Source organism: Eschrichtius robustus, chromosome X, assembly GCF_028021215.1.
Source record: "Eschrichtius robustus isolate mEscRob2 chromosome X, mEscRob2.pri, whole genome shotgun sequence".
NCBI lineage: Eukaryota > Metazoa > Chordata > Mammalia > Artiodactyla > Eschrichtiidae > Eschrichtius > Eschrichtius robustus.
In genome coordinates this window covers 45,913,881-45,936,052 of record NC_090845.1, presented here as the reverse complement: position 1 = coordinate 45,936,052, position 22,172 = coordinate 45,913,881, and the positions used below count along the sequence as shown (strand labels likewise).

At 38.9% G+C, this 22,172-nt stretch overlaps 1 protein-coding gene and 1 non-coding gene across 4 annotated transcripts in view; both read right to left on the bottom strand.

The window, feature by feature from the left end:
• CLCN5 (chloride voltage-gated channel 5) overlaps nucleotides 1-22,172 on the bottom strand; it is a 154,471-nt gene that overhangs the window by 29,031 nt on the left and 103,268 nt on the right. For 2 of the 3 annotated variants that reach the window (XM_068534132.1, XM_068534133.1), the window contains exon 3: nucleotides 17,676-17,822. In XM_068534132.1, the coding sequence (XP_068390233.1) occupies nucleotides 17,676-17,822 (147 nt within the window). Of the gene's footprint in view, nucleotides 1-525; nucleotides 672-17,675; nucleotides 17,823-22,172 lie in introns of those variants that run through there. The other variant, XM_068534134.1, reaches the window with a different exon arrangement.
• On the bottom strand, nucleotides 16,417-16,489 carry TRNAD-GUC (transfer RNA aspartic acid (anticodon GUC)). Its single transcript has one exon. It is a non-coding gene; the product is annotated as a tRNA-Asp (tRNA).

The window sequence follows — 22,172 nt, the reverse complement described above, 5'->3', positions numbered from 1 at the left end:
CGGGAAATGAGGGCAGAAAGAGACTAAAGTATGTGGGGCAGGGGGGAACCAAGCTGTTTCAATTCTCAAGACAAATGCTGACATGAACGCAGGACACCAACCAACCAGAAACTGACTTTTTAAAGCAGGTTAATGCTTCAATTGAATTTGGTCTGGTTTAAGTGTGCTCCTTTCAGGAGAAATTTTCAAAGCATTTTGTGAAACTGATTTTTAAAAGCACCCAATAGTTACCTAACGTTACACTATATATCAAATGAGGCCCCCAGCTCGAAGAATATTAAGACGAAATGAAGATCTGCAACAAGCTTCCTAACAGGAAAGAAAAAATCCTATTACATCACTAGGTAACATGAGCACTGCATCACCCTTCTTTGTAGATAGTCTCCTATTATAAATGCAAATTGTCAGGCAGCTCTAAAAGAGCAGGCAGTGATTAGAATCCGACAACAGACTGCTTGTGATTCTCCAGATCCCCTTCTCCCTGGGGTCACGCTTCAGTCCTTGGCCAGGCTCAAGTCTGCTTACCTTCAATCACAGCTTTCTTTTTTTCTGCCTCAAGGAAGAAATAACCTTGGCAGCCCGCATTTGCTCATTTAGGTTGAGGAGCTTTTACAGAAGTAGCCCCGGTCTGAACTGCTTTAGAAGGGCACTTGCTGCATTCTCTGCCTTTCACAGGAACAAACGCCACCTAAAGAACCACCAGTGTTCCCTGGCGGTCAGAATGTGATGTCACTGCTGGAATCACGTGACCAGACCCTTGGACCAGCCTTGGAGAAAGGAAGATTTTTAACCGAGCACAGAAGCCTTAAAGTTGTAGTCTCATCTAAACAAATGTCATCAAACTTGGGGCAGTCAGGTCAGTTCAGAAAACTGGGATCCAGAAAGTTTTAGTTTTCAGACCTCATTTAGCAGAAAATCTACGAAGGCAAAGTAGAAATATCGGAAAGCATTTAGAGTTACAGGGACCCTAAGTTAAAAAAAAAAAAAAAAACGAGGCAGGGGAGACAGGCAAATATAGAAAGGTTTTTTAAAACAAGGCACTGGATACCAATAACACAGATAAAATCTCACAAACGTAAGGAGCTAAATAAGTGAAATGAGTGACAGATGCCGGACACAAGAGAGCACATAACGTGATTCTATTCATGTAAGTTCAAAGCCAGCCAAACCTAAAGTATATCGTTTTAGGACACAAATGTAAGTGACTACATTACAAAGAGAAGCAAGAAAATGACAAAAGTAAAGACAATAAAGCCAGAAGTAAAACCAGAGGAGAGAGGGGGTCGCCATCTGGATGGAGCACATGGTGAGGGTGGGGCTTCTGGAAGGCTGGCAATTTTTCTTAATCTGGGCAGGGGTTACCTGAGAATTCACATTATAATTATTATTTAAACTGTACACACATGTTTTATGTCTTTCTATGCACACATCATAGAGAAAATTATGAAAAACTGAACCACATATGAACTTACTATACAAAGTCAGTTCTTTAATACCACCTAGTAACTTTGAAAACTCAGAAAGCAGTCAAGAAAATAAGGTGTGTTAGTGGTAGTGCTCTACCTAGAAAGCAACATCAAGTCTGATCTCATTAATCCAACCTGAGTAAAAGTAGCTATTTCAGCCATGAAAATTAATTCACTACTACAGTTGCATTGTTTCAAAGGCTTTCCCTTCTCTTGTCTTATTCCGAAGGCTATTTTTAAGCAGGTTTTAATAAATTGTGCAGTAAGGCCAGTCCAGTAAAGAAGAATGAAATTGCCATCTCTCACTATACCTACCACTGCTGTATGATATATGGGAAAGTTGTTAAGAGAGTAAATCCTAAGAGTTCTCATCACAAGAAGAAAACTTTTTCCTTTTTTCTTTTCTTCTTTCTTTTCTTTTTATTGTATCTATATGAGAAGATGGATGTTAGCTGAACCTACTGTGGTAATCATTTCACAATATATGTAAATCAAAGCATCCTGCTGTATGCCTTAAACTTATACAGTGATGTATGTCAATTATTTCTCAATAGAACTGGAAACAAGAAAAGAAAAAAACTGCCATCTCCAAACTCCCTACGTGAATCCACAGGACAGCCACTGTTGAACATTAATCTAGTCAGTGTGCTCCAATAATCAGACCTGAATGCAGGGCTTTAAAATGTTGTGATTACTCTCATCAGTTCTTAAGGCCCAATTCATCCTGAAACGTCAGTACAACAAAACCTTAGGAAATGTGAGGCGCTTCATGGAACCTGTATGCTTTTGGTCCGTCCATCACTATGATGACATCTCAGTCTCTTGATGAACTAACCTAGCACTAATGAGAAGTAAAATGAAGTGGCAATGGAGAGTATTGTGGCAAAGAACTAAAAAGCTTAAAAAGCAAAACCTATGGCCCAAGTGTGACTGTCTTATACAATTACACTTTTAGAAAAGTATGTATATCTTACTTAGAGAGGATGACGGGGCCAACCTCACAAGCCTCCTTCAAAGTTATTCTTTACTCAATAGGATTCTGCCTATAGTATCTGAAGACCACTACAGAATTAACTTACTTTAATAAGATTTACATTATCTTTTTAGATTATTTTATACTTTAAGATACTATCTTTTTTGGTACTAAAAAGTGTGTAGTTCTTCAATGTACAGTGATTGGATTGCATAACCACTACCATGTCAATAACTTTTGATGAAAGTTCATGTGTTTTTCAAATACTCCATCAGTGCTTCTAGGGGAGGAACTTTTTTATTCCATGTAAATTTACCTCTTTTGAAAACTAGAGGGCTGATAGCCATGACACAGTCCTCATACTAAAATGAGATTTAATTACAATTCAGATTAAGAAATGAGGCACTGGACTTGTAGCAACGTGGGTGGACCTAGAGATTATCATACTAAGTGAAGTAACTCAGAGAAAGACAAATAGCATATGATATCACTTATATGTGGAATCTAAAAAATGATACAAATGAATTTATTTACAAAATTAAAACAGACTCACAGACATAGAAAACAAACGTATGGTTACTAAAGGGGAAGGAGAGGGGGATAAATTAGGAGTTTGGGATTAGCAGATACATATTACTATATATAAAATAGATAACCAACACGGACCTACTGTGTAGCACAGGGAACTATACTCAATATTTTGTAATAACCTATAAGGGAAAAGAATCTGAAAAGGAATACACACACACACACACACACACACATATATATATATATACACACACACACACACACACATATATATATATATACACACACACACTAAAATTACAATGAGAATTGTTGTATTCAATTTTTTGGCTGTAATTTATGCAATTGCTTTTTGTGATTTTTTTAGAAAAGGAGGCACCTGTGTTACTTCATTACTGTAAAATTTTCTTAACCAAAATTTGGTGAATTTTAGTAGTCAGTCTACCTCACTTTTTGCTTATGATTCTAAATTGTTTTAAGTTGTGTTTACAGTATGTTCTTGTCCTTTAACTTGGTGAATGTAGTAAATTTCTCTCCCATCCCCCCCAAAATATATATGAATCACTTTGCTGTACACCAGAAACTAACACAACATTGTAAATCAACTATACTTTAATTTAAAAAAAAAAAAGAAATGAGGCACTGATATTCAGAACTTGACATTACATTTCTTTTCCTCTTTTCTACCCCTCTATTCCCTTCTCTGCCAAATTTGTAATCTCTAGCACATGTTTCTTTATACAGACTGCCAGGTCAACATATTATTATGGAAATAAGAGAAAGAAATGCTTACCAATTTTTAATGCATCCTATGATAAAACCGCAATGATAAAGTTAATATTTGGGGACAAACAGAGTTATCTTTGTGGAACACAGATCTGATCAGATCATTTTCTGTTTCTAACACGTTAGTGGCTTGTACAACAATGTTTTTAAAACTTTCAACATAGGAAGACCACTTAATGAGCATTTGGCACAAGTATGGACTAGGAATTATAAGATATTCATTGTAATTTTCAGAATTGGAAAAAAATATTTTTTTTTAAATAAGTAAAGTTTTAAAAAAGAGAGCAGTGTTGTTTTAAAAAAAAGATTTTGAAATATTTTTCCAACCACTTTGGAAAAAAAAATTTTTAAATGTATAATAAAGATGATGACAACGATACTACTAATTTTTTAAGGTTTTACCAATGAGAGGGATGAAACTGTTTGCACTCTTTCACAGAGGTATCTACATCTGACTTGATGACAAACAGCTTAAGCTGTGGGTCTTATTCCACATCCAATTGGTTTCTTTTCTTAGCATTTTTATTACTTAGTAGAAAGAAATATTAACGCCATAAAACTAAGTTGTCAAGAATGGCAGTAGAGATTATTCCATTCAGGACCAACTACTGAGGTACAAAGAAAGTAGTAAAATGCAAAAGGCTTTTCAAAAAACAGTGTATTAATAGTTAAGCTTCTTTAGATAAACAAGGACCTACTGTATAGCACAGGGAACTACAGTCAATATCTTGTTATAACCTATAATGGAAAAAAATCTGAAAAAGAATATATATATATTATATATATACACACATATATATATATGAATCACTTTGCTGTACAACCTGAAACACTGTAAAACAACTATACTTCAATTTAAAAAATGGTAATTAAAATAAAAGATTTAAGCTTCTGGTGTGTAAATACTCTACCAAGGGAAGAAGAGTAAAATTAAACAACGACCCTAAATATCAGATTGGGGTGCTTATTAGGCAACTCTAGATTCCTGCCTCTATACAAAAAAAAAAAGTAAAACTTAGGTAAGTTTTGAAGGCATAGTGTGCCCTTCAAAGTAAGTTATATTTAAAATGATTTAATGCTCTAGCAGGAAAATGATTCAGGTTAAAGTACATCTAACTCTTAAATGATAAAAGTCCCCCGAAAGCTAATCTGGATTGCTTGAGTCTGGGAAAAAATGTACAAAAAACAAGTCAGAAAAATAAGTCAACCTTGAAACAGCTTTCCCGGTAAGTTACACTTAGGTCTAAAAACTTAATGGGTTTTTAAAAGCACACTGCTTGAATGAGGAGGCATATAAATGAATGTATTTAGCTCATTTTCCTTTATGGAAACCATTTTCTAATTTTTTTCTAAAAATCACATGATGCTTAAAACTAGAAAACCCCTTAAAATACATGAAAAGAAACTCCAATTTGAGAATAATGTTTATTTCAATCCCTAACCAATATGCCATTAGACATTTCCCTGGGGACCTGAACAGTAACTGATTAAGTGAATTAGTTAAACACTAACAAAGACACAAGGGGAAAGAGGATAGAAGGAAACCTCGTGCACCCTGAAGTACTGCTTTAGTGATAACCACAGCTGCACGAGGGCTCACTTATTGGCAGCAGCCTAAAGAAAGAAATAAGCACTCAAAGAAATGGAGCAGGGCTATTGGTACATATCACAGGACTTGAAAATAGTTCCATTTTTAGAATGTATTTCAGTTTTTACAGGGATATATTGTATTTTTGCTAGGCTAAAAGCACGTATACAAAAAAGTCAACACTCGACCTAGCACACATCAGCAGATATTCATCCTGCAATCTTTTAAACTGTACCTTCATTCAACAGCAAGTACTAAGGGTCTATTATGAGCCACTTCTCACTTCCATACCTGCACCCTTTTCCCTTCTTGTATTGGTTCATCCATTCCAGATCTCCCAATAAGCCATGAACCCTTTCACATTCCATTCACCTCTACGTTTCAGAATACATTACAGTTGAAGCCCCAATAATTAGCCAACATTTTTAGGACCTTTCTATCTATCAACTTGTGCCTCCATTTTGCTTCCCCACTTACCGAAACCCAGTGGCTGAAAAGCAAATCCTTTTTTTTTTCCCCTGGCCACACCGCCCTGCGGCTTACAGGATTGAACCCAGGCCCACAGCAATGAAAGCATGGAGTCGGGACCACTGGACCGCCACGGAATTCCCCAGAAGAGCAAATGTCCTCCTATGTAAGCCCTGGAGAATGTCACAGGACCATGTTATGTTTTAATATACTATCTTAGTTTGGCCCCGGGACACTTATTCAGGGCGACTATTCCATTGATACGCATCTGTACAGCCATACTGGTTGTTAAATAGTGAAATACCTGTGGCTGTAGATAAATAACTACTCTTTCCCAAGGACTCTCCTCCCCCACCACCATCCCCCGGAGGCTTCTGAACTTTCCCATGATGCAGCAGCTGGAACACCAGGAGGCTCCAGAACAGTACCCGGAGCTATATCTGACATCCAATCTGACGGGTCAGTGCCTGTGTTGTTTTGACTGTCACCCTGCACCCATTTCATTTAAGGACTGACTGCTTGGTTCCTGCTCACAGCACGTTAAAATGTGAAGCTGTCTAAGAGGCAGGAAGGACAACAAAGAGGAAACTCTCTATCCCAGCTCTGCTGAGCTAGACAATAAGAGAGGTGGTGAGAGAGGTGGGTAACGGAACTGCAAAAACAATAATAAATCTATGATATGTACTATTAAAATGAAGTTTGAGGGCCATGAGAAGTATATAGGAAGGTGGGGCATGGGAGAAAGGGATAGGGAAAAGGCTTTCAAGATAAGCGTGAATCTAGATTCTTATACCACCTTCAGACTCCTTGGTTCCCACTGGATACAGCTCTGCCCCCACTGGGTTGTAGACATTTGCTTGACAGTGTACCTTTTATGCCTTCTATTCCCAGCATCTGCTCTAATGTGGAAGTTCCCCACCCAAATCACTTTCATTACCAGTGGAGCCAGGGTGCTAACTGCCAGAGTTACCAGTGTTAGGAAAAATAGCTTGAGGAGTATGGCTTGGTATCTGCAGACCCCCACCGTACAAAATCAATGTAGAAATAGAAGTAGAGGGGATAGGTTTGACAATGTCACTGAGAGGGTTGTCCATATAAAGAAAATAGCCCTCTGCTCCGTTACTTGCTCTTCATTCCTTCCTTCTCAAATTTATACATAAAAGGGACTGACAAGAAGACTGGTAAATGTAATGGGTAGGGAGACCCTGCTCTAAAATGCACATTCCATACCAGAGTATTGAGAAACCCTTCGGCTAGCAAGATCCTGTGTAACTACTTTTGCTTATTATTTTAGAAGCAGCATTTCTCCAGTTCTTCTATATTGAGTCTGCATTGGTTTCTCTCTATTAATCTCCAAAAGGAAGTTGGGGACAAAAGATTAGCAACTATTCTTTGGCAGGGAAAAAACTTCAAGAGAGGAAATACCAAGTAGGAGATTCTTCTTGGATTCATGGGAATAGTGTGATGTCATGAACAACAACAACAAAAAACAACAGTTAAACACACACACACACACACACATATATATAATCTAGGAATTGCTCTTAAGGAAACACTTGTACCTGTGCACACCAATGTATGTATGCTATTCACTGCAGCACTGGAAACAATGAAAGAGTCCAGTAATGGGGGAATAGCATAAGGAAAGAAGTAGACTGATGTGTACTAAAATAGAAAAATCTCCCAAACTTACTATGTGATAAAAGCAAGTTACAAAATAATAAGTAGATTTTTTTAAAAAATTAAAGTGTGTGTCTCTGTGTTAACTGGATAGAAAAAGAAGTGAAAGGGTCATAACTGAGTTATTTTGAAGGGTTATCTCTGGAGTGGGAAGTAGTGAGCGGACTTTCACATTTTATATACATGTGTATTGTTTGAATCTTTAACAGTGAGGTGTATTTATGTGTTATATAAGTGTTTCTAAAAAGAAAAATAATGATAATGCAGCTAGAAGAGTAGAGACAAGACATTGCAAAGGGAAGACTTCCATTCTGAGAGGCAGACCAATGGGGTATTTAGAAACAAAGCAGGTGACAGTTTCTGTAGAACACTAGGAGGAAAGCACCAAGAGGAAGATGACTTACTGAATTTTTACATGAAAGTCAATGGGAGGACTTCCCTGGTGGCTCAGTGGTTAAGAATCCTCCTGCCAATGCAGGGGACACAGGTTCCATCCCTGGTCTGGGAAGATCCCACATGCCGTGGAGCAACTAAGCCCATGCACCACAACTACTGAGCCTGTGCTCTAGAGCCCGCATGCCACAACTACTGAGCCCACGTGCCGCAACTGCTGAAGCCCACGTGCCTAGAGTCCGTGCTCCACAACAAGAGAAGCCACCACAATGAGAAGCCCGCGCACCGCAACGAAGACCCAACGCAGCCATAAATAAATAAATAAATAAATAAATAAATAATAAATAAATAAATAAATAAATAAATAAATAGTCAGTCAGTCAGTCAGTCAGTCTTTGTGATCAGACCCATTGTCCAGCAGTGAGAAGATACAGATTCCAACCCTAGCTCCATAACTCACTAATTGTGTCACCCTGGGCAACTGCCTTAACCTCTGTAGGTTTCAGGTTCCCCATCTGTAAAAATGAGGGCATATCAGCATGTATGATTTTTACGGTCCTTTCCCGCTCTCATACTCTATAATTTTAGCAATGATTATTTGTGGGTCATTCGTACATTGTGTTGAATGACTTCTGAGAAGACATTAGCTTTGAGGAATTCCAAATGGTATTTTGATTGCATAGTTATCACAGAATACCCTTCTGGCAAGATCAATAAATGGTACTACCAATCCTTAGAAAAGTTAAGATTCAGCTGAGCAGTGAAGTAGAGCACAACCTGGGACCCAACACTTCCGGTCTGTGCCTAACTAGAGCTATACCAACATGGCCACAGTACCTCTGGAGTACCTGCTAGCCACAGACCCCAGAAACACCCAGCACACACTCCTGAAACATCACAGCAACCCTCTCCTCTACCACATAATGCCTTAAATTGGAACAAGGTGAGGTTCATAATAATCCACTCAGGATTTATTAGAGGCCAAACGCCCTCTAATTTTTTTCTCCCTTTGAGAGGGGACCAAAGTGGTCTCACTAATTAGAAAATAAATGGGGAGCTTCCAGATTCAGCTCTGGCAAGTAAAAAGCTGAGAAGTTGTCTTGCTGTACACTTGAAACTAATACAACATTATAAATTAACTATACTTCAATTAAAAAAACAACAAATTAAAAAAGTTGTTGCTCCCATTCATACAGCAAGAAAAAGCTAGACAAACTGAAAAATCAATAACTTTTCTTGGACCCACCGGAGAATTGCTGCAAGGAAAACTCTGACCCCCAAACCTGAAGAGACAGGCTTATCCAAAAAGACACAGAGAGATCTGCTTACCTGGAGTAGAAACCGCTAGAACCATAACTGGTAGGGCTACTTAAATGGCAACTTTGACGAATTGCTGAAGGCTGTGTGTGGACTTGTGTGAGAGTAAGGAACTCCTGAGCCTGTACTTCGGTGGGTTTTATCTCCAGGAACCCTACCAGGTTCTCAAAGTGAAGAGCTAAGAAACATGTCCTCCTAGCTCTGAGGAGGAGAAGTGAAGAGGTATCACTGTGAAATAGGCCAGACCTGTCTCTGTAACAAAGGCCTATGCTCCAGGGGAAAATACTTTGCCTGAGCCTTATCCCAGTTGGGGGAAGGGCATTCTTCCCTCTCCAGCCCCAACCCGACCCTTTTAGTCTCACCTAAGGGAAAAAAGCAAAGTCAGTAGGGGTCTGGGCTTCCTGGAAATGGGCTGGGAATGCTGAGGTCAGAGACAGGAGTAGGGGGCAGGGAGAACAAAAAGCTATACCACCGGATTACACTTTGTGAAGGTCAAAGACACAAGACACAGGTCCAACAGACACTGCAATTTAATCAGAAGATTATAAAATAACCTGCTCCCCCATACCATACAACCATACCAATGGGGCTCCCATATCTTAAAAACAGTGGATTACAGCTGCAAGACACAGAATCTCTTTCAAGGAATTGTACCTAAGGAAACTCAAAATCAAGAGGGGAGACAAAAACAAGGACACTACAGGAATTTAACCCCTGGCACCAATAATTACACCAAACATTAAACAAAGCCCAACTCCTAGCCAGTTTAACATAAATCCTAACACAAGGGAATTAAACTAGAAACCAGTAACAGAAAAATAGCTGGAAAATGACCAAATACCTGGAAATTAAGCAACATACTTCCAAATAACCCATGGGTCAAAGAAGTCTGAAGACAAATTTTAAAACATTTTGAAGTAAATGAAAATGAAAATACAACATAACAAAATTTGTGGGATACAGCAAAAAGCAGTACTTAGAAATTTATAATATTAAATGTATATATTAGAAAAGAAGAAAGAGCTAAAATCAAAAGATCTAAACATCACCAAAGAAGACATACAGATGGCAAATAGCAAATGAAAAGATGCTCAACATCATTTGTCATTAGGGTAATGCAAATTAACAACAAGATCCCACTGCACACCTATTAGAATGGCTAAAACCTAAAACACTGACAATACCAATTGCTCACAAGGATGTGGAATTACAGGAACTCTCATTCATTGCTGGTGGGAATACAAAATGGTACAGCCACTTTAGAAGACAGTTGGGCAATTTCTTATAAAACCAAACATAGTCTTACCATATAATCCAGAAATTGCATCTATATATTTACCCAACTGACTTGAAAACTTACGCCCACAGGAAAACCTACACACAGATGTTTATAGCAGCTTTAGTCGTAATTGCCAAAAGTTGGAAGAAACCAAGATGTCCTATAGTAGGTAGGTGAATGAATAGACAAACTGTGGTATAGCCGGACAATGGAATATTATTTAGGGATGAAAAGGAATGAGCTATCAATCCACACAAAGACATGGAAGAACCTTAAATGCATACTGCTAAGTGAAGGAAGCCGATTTGAAAAGTCTATGTACTGTATGATTCCATTTATAAAGACATTCTGGAAAAGACAAATTTATAAAGATGAAAACAGATCAATGGTTGCCAGGGGCTCAGAAGAAAGGACGCTGAATAGGTAAGACACAGGGGATTTCTTAGGGCAGTGAAACTATTCTGCATGATACTGTAATAGTGGATACAGGTCACTATGCATTGGCCAAAATCTATAGAGCTTTACAGCACAAAGAGTGAAACGTGGGCTTCCCTGGTGGCGCAGTGGTTGAGAATCTGCCTGCCAATGCAGGGGACACGGGTTCGAGCCCTGGTCTGGGAAGATCCCACATGCCGCGGAGCAACTAGGCCCGTGAGCCACAACTACTGAGCCTGCGCGTCTGGAGCCTGTGCTCTGCAACAAGAGAGGCCGCGATAGAGAGAGGCCCGCGCACCGCGATGAAGAGTGGCCCCCGCTCGCCGCAACTGGAGAAAGGCCTCGCACAGAAACGAAGACCCAACACAGCCAAAAATAAATGAATAAATTAATAAATAAATTTATTTTAAAAAAAAAGAGTGAACCTTAATGTATGCAATTAAAAAAAAAAATCCCAGGATGGAATGCAGAATGTGGCAAAAGAATCCAATTATATTACAAATTTGTGAAACAGCCTCACTAAAGGGGTAAAGGAAAAAGATGCTGACCCAAGTAACTGGAAATGAGTGGAGTTTGTAAGACTAAAGGCAAAAGAATTTTGTACAAGCACTTTACTGGAGTCGATAAAGTAGTTTCCCACGGAGGGTATGGGTTAACAATTTGAAACCATGCACGTACACTGGAAATGAACAGTTAAATATTGGATGGTGAATGGTGGGAGCCACATTTCTCACTACCTGGAGGGGCAGGTTACAGACAAGCAAGGGGAGGAGGCAAGAATGATCCATGTGGTAACGGATTACAATTAGAGACACTAGTATGATCTCAAGTTTAGCTTAATATAGAGGCAGATAGTTACATACAGATAATCTATCTATTTACAGATATGTGTAAATACGTGGGTCAGTATACACATATATTTATATTTCCTTACTGAGAGGGCCTAGAAGCAACAACGCCCCAATAGAAAAAAGCACACCTCGTGCCCAGATCTTGGTTTCTAATACCAATCTCCGCTGAAAGGAACTAGGGCTCCTTGGAGAAGAGGCTGATTCTAGGACTGAGGCAGGAAATATATAACATGGGCCTGGAGCATATTGTAGTACCAGAAAGTAAATAAGTGCTCAAGAAACCTGCACAGTGACAGGGGTATGTCAAAGGGAGACGGAGCCAACTGAAAGAGCTCCAAATGCAAAGTTAGAAAAATTTGAATAAAATAAAGTAATAATGGATTATAGCCCAAAGTATTAAACAGATGAGTCCCTACTGATATAAATAAGTGATTGAATAAATAACTGAGAGAGAATAGAGAAATCTCCGATGAAGAACAATTCCAAATAGTGTCTGTAGATACTTCACCCTCAAGGAGGTAGAGAATAACTTCCTTAATCTTAAGTGTCAGCTACGCAGTGACTTCCTTCCAAAGAACACATTATGGAAAGGATGAAAAAAGAGTAACTTCACAGTGGAGAAAACTGACAAACACTACCTCAGCCAGGTGATCAAGGTGAACATCAGCAGTGATAAGTCATATTGATGGTATATACCTTTGATATGATGTGGTAAGAATGACACTTTACCTCTAGTCTTCTTCCCCTAAGCCCCAGTCCAATTATGAGAAAAACATCAAACAAATCCCAACTTAGCAACATTCTACAAATACCTGGCCAGTAATCCTCAAAACTGTCAAGGTCACCAAATACAAAGAAAGTCTAAGAAACCATCACAGCCAAGAGGAGCCCGAGGAGACATGACGACTAAATGTAATGCGGTGTCCTGGATGGGACATTAGGTAAAAACTCAGTAGACCTGAATAAAACATATACTTAAGACAAAAATATAAATATATAAATGGGGGAGAGATTAGAGGGCACACATTCTGAAATCTGACCAGGTATTTTCCCATTAAGGAACCTAAAGGAAGCCTTTAAAGCCTGTGGCCCATCATCATAGGCCTCATTTTATGGGGTCAGCATATTAAAACAGGTGAGGTTTATGGCCCCACAGAGCTTTTGATAAGGGCTACTTTTTCTTTTTTTCAAGCTCAAAAAGCAGCGATAACAATTGCCATTCTCCTAGGCTAAGCGTTATAGGGAAGTTTGAATATTATGAGGGTGACAGTTCCCAGATTCCCCTTCCTTCTCCTCCTGGCACCATCCACACAAATGAGTCAGTTTGGGAGAGCCTAACTGAGATGATGAAGGGAGGGTTCTCCATGAGCTGAAGCCCAAGGTGTTTTCTGTTTCTCTCTGAAGGAATACTATGATCTCTTTTTACAGCGGGGCAGAACAAACAGAACTGTTTCACAGCTTCCATGGTGGATTTCATGTACCGTCATGTTTTTCATTTTAAAAGTTTTTCCCTTCCCTGGGACATCAGGAGGTTATGCTGAGGCTGGCAGGGGTGGTCTGGGCACGTTCTCACACGTGAGGGGGAAATGGCCTGCTCATACTGCACCTGGGCTTTGAAGTCATCTGTGACTCTTCTGGTTTATTCTCCATGTCTAATTGGTCCTATTGATCCCCACTCTGAAACTTCTCCAGAACTTATTCTTTCCCCCTCTCCATTTCCTGCTGCCTTAATTCAGGCCTTTGCTCTTTTGCCTAGATTGTTCAAAAATAACAGTTTAACTGGTCTTCCAGTCTCCAGCATACTCTTCCCCTGAATCCATCTTCCAGATTGCCATAAATTCTCTAAAACACCAATCTGATCACATCATTCCTCTGCTTTTCAATCATTTGGTGACCCCTTGGTTACAAGATAAGGTCCAAAAGCGCAGACAATCTGGACCCCACCTAGATTTCTAACTAGATCTCCCAACCTATATCCTGCTCCAACTGTCACCACCCCCACCCTTGGAGTCTCAGGCCTCAGACACACAGACTCTGTTTCTTGAGCAGAAGACGCTCTCTCATGCTGCTGTGTGCCTTTACCTGTGCTGCTCTCTTGCCAGGAATGTCTCCTCATTCTACAGTCAGGGAGTAGCAGCAAGGCATGCTAGGTAGAAAGACAAGGAAGCGAGGGGGAAAAGAGAATCGAAGAACATCACCAAAACAACACAGTTCGTATCTGGGTGTTCCAGAAATGAATGAATTGCTGAATTGCTGACCAGGAGTTCCAGGCTGCGGAGGCAGGCAAGTGAGAACAGATGGACTATGAGAATAGCTCTGAATTTTTTCCTGTTACTCAAACCCTTTTTCTATTTGCCTCCTCCTCCCCTTCTTTCAGATCTCTGTGTTTATGTTTCTTCTAATTTACAGACTACTATAACACTACCTCAGATGCATTTAACCATGCCATGCATAATTTATTTATTCATTACTCATAAATCAATCCCTCCAGCCATCTGGAAAACAAGGACCACTTCTACTGCCTTTCAAGCTCCTTTTAACTAATCTTTTTAGTACGTGCCATTGTGCTTGGTACAAAATGTAATATTTTATGCACAGTTTCACCACCAAATATCAAGGACTTTATGACCTTTTTTTTCTGTTGTTGTTGTTGTGTTCACTAGGAAATCCCATGTGAAAACATTAAATAAAATAAGAACAATTAAAAAGCAAAGCAAGAAAATTATATCACTACGGAGTATTGTAAGTGGACTGATTTTTGTGTGTGGCTCATGGAAAACAGCCTCATTATTATATGGTCAGACCTTGGAAACCACAAGTAGTAATTCTCCTGTAAAGGCTAGTGAAAAGTGGTGAAGGACTACTCACGTAAAACTATATTCCACGGTCATAAGCAATGTCAAAATCTTGTCTGCCTCAGTTTTCTAGTTTATTAAATAGGAATAATGGATACTTGCCCCAATCACCTACCGAGAGCAACGTGAACACAGAAAAACTACTTTGGTCATACAGATGCCATATGAAATCACTTTTCATTAGAAGCAATGACGATAACTAAGCTAAATCACTCCGGTTTAGCCAGAAGGCTTAAGTAGAGGTAGCCAGTTTAAGCTAATGGATACCCTAACTGACCACTTCACTAGAGCCAGTAATTGGTATGACTGACTCACTATGGTTGTAAGTACTCATAAATGGACATGACACACACATGTCCCTTTTATATTAGTAGGCAAATAGGAAAACCCACTAAATACCAAACCATGAATACCTTTCTTTTATGAACTTTCAATTCAGGGGTTCTCTTCTACTGTCACGGCCCTGAGGTACCTTTACCAGGCAAATTTCTTGTTATCCTTTTGAACCTGTGGTTTTCTTACCTGTATATTCATCCCAAGTTGGGCACCTCCCCTCAGAGGAGCCTTCCCTGACCTTTCCAACTACTGTGGTGTTCCCCAGTTATCATCTATTGTCATTCAGTTTATTTCCATCCTTGTACTTATCACAATGTGTAATTAACTAGGGAATCTGCTTATTTACCCAACTAGATCTAAATTCCAGATCAGCTTGGATCTTATCTATGTTAATCCTGCCACTGTATTCCCAGTGCCTATAGCAGTACCTGGTTCACACCAGGTGCTTGAAAAGTATTTGTTGAATGAGTATGTGAAGGAGTTTTGTCCTCACAGTGACAATAAGGTTAATTCAAACTTCTTAGCATGACATTCAGGCCCCAATTTACTTATTTGGGCTTATATTCTGCCTTTTTATACCTCTGTATATTATGCCTGTTGCTACCTCTGTAAAAGCTTGCTTTCTGCCTCAAATGCTCTTCCTCCTACCAAATAACTTACCTTTCAAGGCCCTTCTCAAACACACCTTTTCTGTGAAATTTTTTCCAATCCTACACACACACAAACACAGAATGCGTCCTCTGCTAAGTCCTTATGATATAGGGTTATAATAGACATAATAATGATGATGATTATGATAGCTAACATTTTATTGAGCATTAACTCTATGCTGGGTACATAAGCACTTTATATGTTATTATCTCATTTAATCCTGAAAACAACTCTTAAGAGGTAGGTACTATCATAAGTACTTATGTGTCTGTTAGGCTAGCTAGAATCAACTTCATGAAGGCAGGGATGGTGCCTTAAAGCCTTGCTAATTCCCAGAACCTAGCAAAGTATCTGTAATGTCATAGGCCCTTAATACAAATTTGCTAAATAATGAATTCTGATAGTAGTTTCTTGTCCCCTGATTTCACTTTGAGAATGGCAATCCCAATCACTTAAAGAACCAGACAATAAAGTATATAAATTTAATCTTAAAGTGATACAGTCCTTTCTAATTACAACAAGAAACTCAGAAGTCATAAAAGAAAAGGGTTATATACCTAGCTATACAAAAATTTTAAAATATTTGTAGATTAAAAAAACAAAGATAACAAAGGCAAACCAGAAATAGAAAATATACATATTCAACCTACATTAGACAAAAGATTAATAGTAATAATATAAAGGGCTCTTATAAAAAAATAAGAAAAGATAATCAGCCCATTAGAAAAACAGGAACATCATATGAACAGGAAACTTCCAGAAAAAGAAATTTTTTTTGGCCACACCGTGAAGCTTGTGGGATTTTAGTTCCCTGACCAGGGATTGAACTCGAGCCCTCTGCAGTGACAGTGCAAAGTCCTAACCACTGGACCACCAGGGAATTCCCCAGAAAAAGAAACTTAAATGGTTAATAAACATGAAAATATGCTCAAGCTCATTAATTTTAAAAAGTGAAAATTAAAACAATAATAGGGATGTACTTATTTATTTATCATATTGCAAAGATGAAAAAAGAATTATAATATTTAGCACCAGCAAGGCTGGTGAAAGGGGAAATAAGCACTCTTACACGCTCATGCTACAGAAATGCTCTCATACACTTAAAAGATACACACACACACACACACACGCACACGCACACGCACACGCACATGCACATGGTTGTCCATTGTGGCACTGTTCGTAATAGCAAGAGATTGGAAGCAATTGAAATGTGCATCAATAGAAGCTTGGTTAAGTAAACTATGGTACAGCTACACCATGAAATTGTATGCAGCCAATGAAGAGAATGACGTTACTACATAACCAAATAATAGATAAGGGGAATTCTCATTTTATAAATATATTCCAGATAATAAGAAAACAATTATAAAAAGGGGAAAGGATTTGAACAGACACTTCATCGAAGAGGATATAAGGTTGGCAAATTAAGCACATGAAATGATGTTCAACATCATAAACCATTAGGGAAATGAAATTAAAACCATGATGAGATAACACTACATAGCTGTTAGAATGGTTAAAATTAAAATTACTGAAAATACTAAGAGCAGAACAAGGGGAAGAACTACCATACATGGCTAGTTCAAATGCAAAATGGTACAGCCACTCTGGAAAATGGTTTGGCAGTTACTTACAAAGTTCAGCATACATTGATCACACAATCCAGTGATCCCACTCTGGGGTATACAACTCAGCAAGAGAAAGGAATGAACAACTTAAATGAATCTCCAAGGCATTAAGCTCAGTGAGTGAAGTCAGTCTCAGAAGTTGAAACTATGTGACTCCATGTATATGACATTCTCAAAAAGGAAAAACTATGGGACAGAGAACAAATCAGTGGTTACCAGGGCTTGGGGGTGGGTGAGGTCTGACTGCAAAGGGTAATAAGAAGGAATTCTCTGGGGGTGTTGAACTGTTCTGTATCCTGTCGGTGGTGGTTATTACAAGTATCTATGCATGTGTTAAAATTCACAGGACTGTGTGCCAGGAGATAAATAAATGTTATTGTATGTACATTGGAAATAATTTTTAAAAAGATAAATTGTCATCAGCAGTAATGATACCTTCTATTTCTCCATCTAAGGGAGGAACGTCATCTCTCATGGAGAAATCCATAGCTGTCCCTGGTATGTCCATCAAGTCCTCATCACTGGAGCTGCTCTGGAAGCTACTGAAACTCCCCTGCTGAAAGCCTCTGTTATCCATGGCTCCTGCACAGAAAAAAAAAAAAACAGGAGGCTTATTACACTGACCTCCAAGCCCCTTACCACTTATTCTTTTTTTATTGTGGTAAATACACATAACATAAAATTTACCATTTAAACCGTTTTAAACTGGCAATTCAGTAGCATTTAGCACATTTACAATGATGTGCAATCATCACTATCCATTTCCAGAAATTTTTCATCATCTCAAACAGAAACTCACTACCCAGTAAACATAACTTCCCATCTCCCTCCCACCCCAGACCCTTATAACCTCTATTCTCTTTCTGTGTCTGTGATTTGCTGATTCTGGATATTTCATATAAATGTAATCATATAAGATGCGGGCTTTTGTGTCTGGCTTCTTTCACTTCTCATAATTTTTTCCAGGCTCATCCATGCTGTAGCATGTATCAGTACTACATTCCTTTTTAGAACTGAATAATACCCATTGTATGGATATACCACATTTTATTTACCCATTTATCAGTTGATGGACATTTGGGTAGTTTTCACCTTTTGGGTTACCACTTATTCGTATGTCCTCTTTCGTGCTCTTATTTTGACAGTATAGACATACAAACTACTTAGCACAGTCAGTTACCCTCCAGATATAACATACCGCTACCCTTACCATGTAGTTGATATTGGTTTTTTGAGAACCATTGCAAATAAGCAAATCAAATGAGGACATGCATACAAAACTCAAGGGAGTTCACAAGCAAATAAAAACTTGAAATAAAAACTAGACAGCAGTATTGAGAAATGTGCTAGCCATCTGGGAGTGGAAAAATATTATTTTATGCCTCTGGCTCTCCCAGAGTTCTTAACGCAATATAGATGCACAGAAATACTGGGAAAAAGAGGCATACTGTGCTGTTCAATGTTGCTCTCTGCTCAAGAATTTAATATTAAAGATGAAACACTTTCCACATCCCAAGTGGGAATCTTCAGATCATAAAATTTTATTCAAAAAAATCTTAGTATATTGATCTTCTTTAAAAAAAAAACAAACAGCATTACAGCCAACTTTATCTAGCCCTGCAGCTCCCCACCCCAGTTTTTGATGAAATCTTCATCAAGTTTCATAGTCAACAAAGTTCTATTCGATTAGGCAAATAATACTTTTTTTAAAATTTCATTCATTCATTCATTCATTTTATTTTTGGCTGCGTTGGGTCTTCGTTGCTGTGTGCAGGCTTTCTCTAGTTGCAGCGAGTGGGGGCGCCTCTTTGTTGTGGTGCGCGGGCTTCTCATTGCGGTGGCTTCTCTTGTTGTGGAGCATGGGCTTCAGGTGTGTGGGCTTCAGTAGTTGTGGCAAGCAGGCTCGGTAGTTGTGGCTCACGGGCTCTAGAGCACAGGCTCAGTAGTTGTGGCGCACAGGCTTAGTTGCTCCACGGCACGTGGGATCTTCCCGGACCAGGGCTTGAACCCGTGTCCCCTGCATTGGCAGGCGGATTCTTAACCACTGCACCACCAGGGAAGCCCTAAATAATACTCTTTTAAGAAACTTCTTACTCTGGGTTATCAGAATTATGTGTGAGAATGTGGTAAAGACCAAATACTTTAAATTAAACTTTAGGGGGACTTCCCTGGTGGTCCAGTGGTTAAGACTCTGTGCTCCCAATGCAGGGGGCCCGGGTTTGATCCCTGGTCGGGGAACTAAGATCCCACATACTGCAACTGGAGAGCCTGTGCGCCACAACTAGAGAAGCCCGTGCACTGCAATGATAACCCCGCACAGCCATAGTTAATTAATTAATTAATTAAAATTAATTAATTAAATGTTAGGCCTAAAAAATTGCAATCACAGCAGTTAAATTAAATATTTTAAACATTGAGCATAAAGGAGAAAGAACCAACATTTACCAGGACTTCAATTAATTTTCAGGCCCTGCGTCATGTGCTTAAAGTGAACTCTTTCACTTAATTTTTCCAGCGTTCCTAAGCTGTGGCATTAGCACTCCTAGTGCAGATGAGGAAACCAAAGCTCAGAGAGACTAAGTAACTTGCCCAGTTAGTGTTTTTAAAAAACGGTAAGCTCCAAATCATGTGTTCAATTTCACAACATCTCACTTATGATAAAGAGGTCAGCCTGATGGAGAAGGTCAGCATGAGTGACATTTATGAACCACCTATTATGTATGAAGCATTGTGGGATAGTGGGACAGATACAGAAATGATGCTGGGTAGGCCAGATGAGATGAAGACTGAGAGGCAAAGACTTGGGAGTTATCAACATCAAGGTGATGACTGAAATCAAGAGAACAGATATTCCAAGGGAAATCTGCCATTCACTTATGGATAAGGATGAATATAAATAAAAGAAACACATTCTCAACAACCTTCTTTAGTATACACCAATAGCTTGAACTCTGTGCAGACATGAATCTAAACAACAGGTTCTCCAGGAACATTACCATGCTTCCATGGTGACATAATGGTCAGGTGGAGAAGGTAGGGTCATTTACCCAGAGGTACTAATAATTTAGAAAATTATCTATCATAAAACCATTCCCTCAGCTACAAAATCTCTAACCTTCCTATGTGGATCAAATGTTTCCTAGGATACTAAGAATCCATGCTTTGCATCTTCAGCCCAGCTCCCTCGCTGCCAGCCAATCCTTCATCCTCACTAGACTTCCTCCTGCTCTATCCTGCTTCCTTCATGCCCCTTCTCTGAGCACACCACCTGCAAAAATGCATTTACACGAATTCCTCTGAATTATGAGTCTAAGCAAGAAGGTGACAAAAGCGGCCTCTGCTGCCGCTTCCGAGTCTAACCTGACTACCACAGGATCCTTAGCAGGTTTTTCCTATTACCAACGACACATAGGAAATTCTGAATCTCTCAGTCTTCCCTCCTGTCATCCAGGAAGAAGTGTCTTTAATCTTTATTTAAGAAAAAAATTAGTCTCTCTACTTTGCTCTCGATCTGACTGAGATAACAGATCCTTACCTGCCTTACTCTGAGTTACTTTATCTTATCCTTTAAGGAAATCTACTATCTCTAGCCCTCATCTCTATCTCAAGCTCCAGTCCTTAATTCCCAAGAATTCCATTTGACACTTCTGTTGCTTCTTCAAACTCAACAGGATGAAAATGAAAAACAAGCAGAAATAACATTAGCCTAAACACAAATAACAAAATCCAAACAAGGCATGTTTCCTGCCCTCACCCCTCACATCAACTTTCCCTTTTAAATATAGGTGGCATCAGAGTCAATAGTTACACTTAATATTTGTCTAACTCTGGGATTTACTACGTTCAACAAACCTATAAAAGCAATCTCAAAAGTAGGTATTCCAGGTTTCTAGAAATCTTAACAGAAAACGAGCACCATTTTAGCTGATGAGAAGAACTTGAGAGATTTTCTTTCTGTTTAAATTCATCCAACGCCCGTGAATTCCAGTGACTAGCACTGAAAGTAGGCAAGAAAATTTGCAAAACGATGCAGAATCCTTTCCCTCTCTCTTCACTGGTTATGTGCTTCATTCAGGAAATGATTTAAAATACACAGTTCCAGCAACTCTACATTAGCCACACAAATCATAGGAAGAAAAAGTATGGGGAGTCCAAAAATAATTTATATTTGGCTTTGGAATACGTCCTGTAGTCATATTTTCAGAAGGTGTACCTATTGTTCTGGGAATTCATTAAAACAAAATAATGACGCTACAAGATGAAGACTCAACAAAGGAGAAGCTGGAAATCTCTTCCGTTTCCCTATTAGGACCTTACAAACTCCTTCCTGCAACCCACTGACACAGAACAATCCAGCTAAATTGAGCTGCCTCATTTCAAACATTTCATGGAACAGCTATCTGGTTCAGTGTCTGGGTTATAAAGTGCTTCTTTAATAAGTACATAGAAATAAAGGGTCAACAAAAGAAAATTAGAAGCAGCAAGCAGATCAAGCAAAACATGCAACAAACTGGAGTTCAACAAAGAAAAAAAACATAATCAGTAAAACTCAAAGTGATATTTTGCCCGTGGATAATCCATTCTGGTAGTCTTTGGTTTTATTTTGCAGATATAAAAAAGTTCCAGACAAAAAGTTAAAGCAGCAGAATAATGAGGAAATAGTTTAAAGTCCCTCAAAGTTGAGATTTGATCCTGCATTTAGTTGAACTCCAAGCCTATTGCTCTTTCCATAACACTCTGGGGCTTCCCTATGACATGTCAGTCCAGAGAATGGCACATCTGGAATAAATCAAACCTCTAGATGGTCACAAGCCTGAGGTGAGCCAGAATTTAGGGCAGACCAGGAACAAAGTAACAGGATTTGATTTATTATCCCAACTAGTGGATTACTATAGGGCTTGTCATACAGTGAAGGGTTATGGGGGGAGGGCA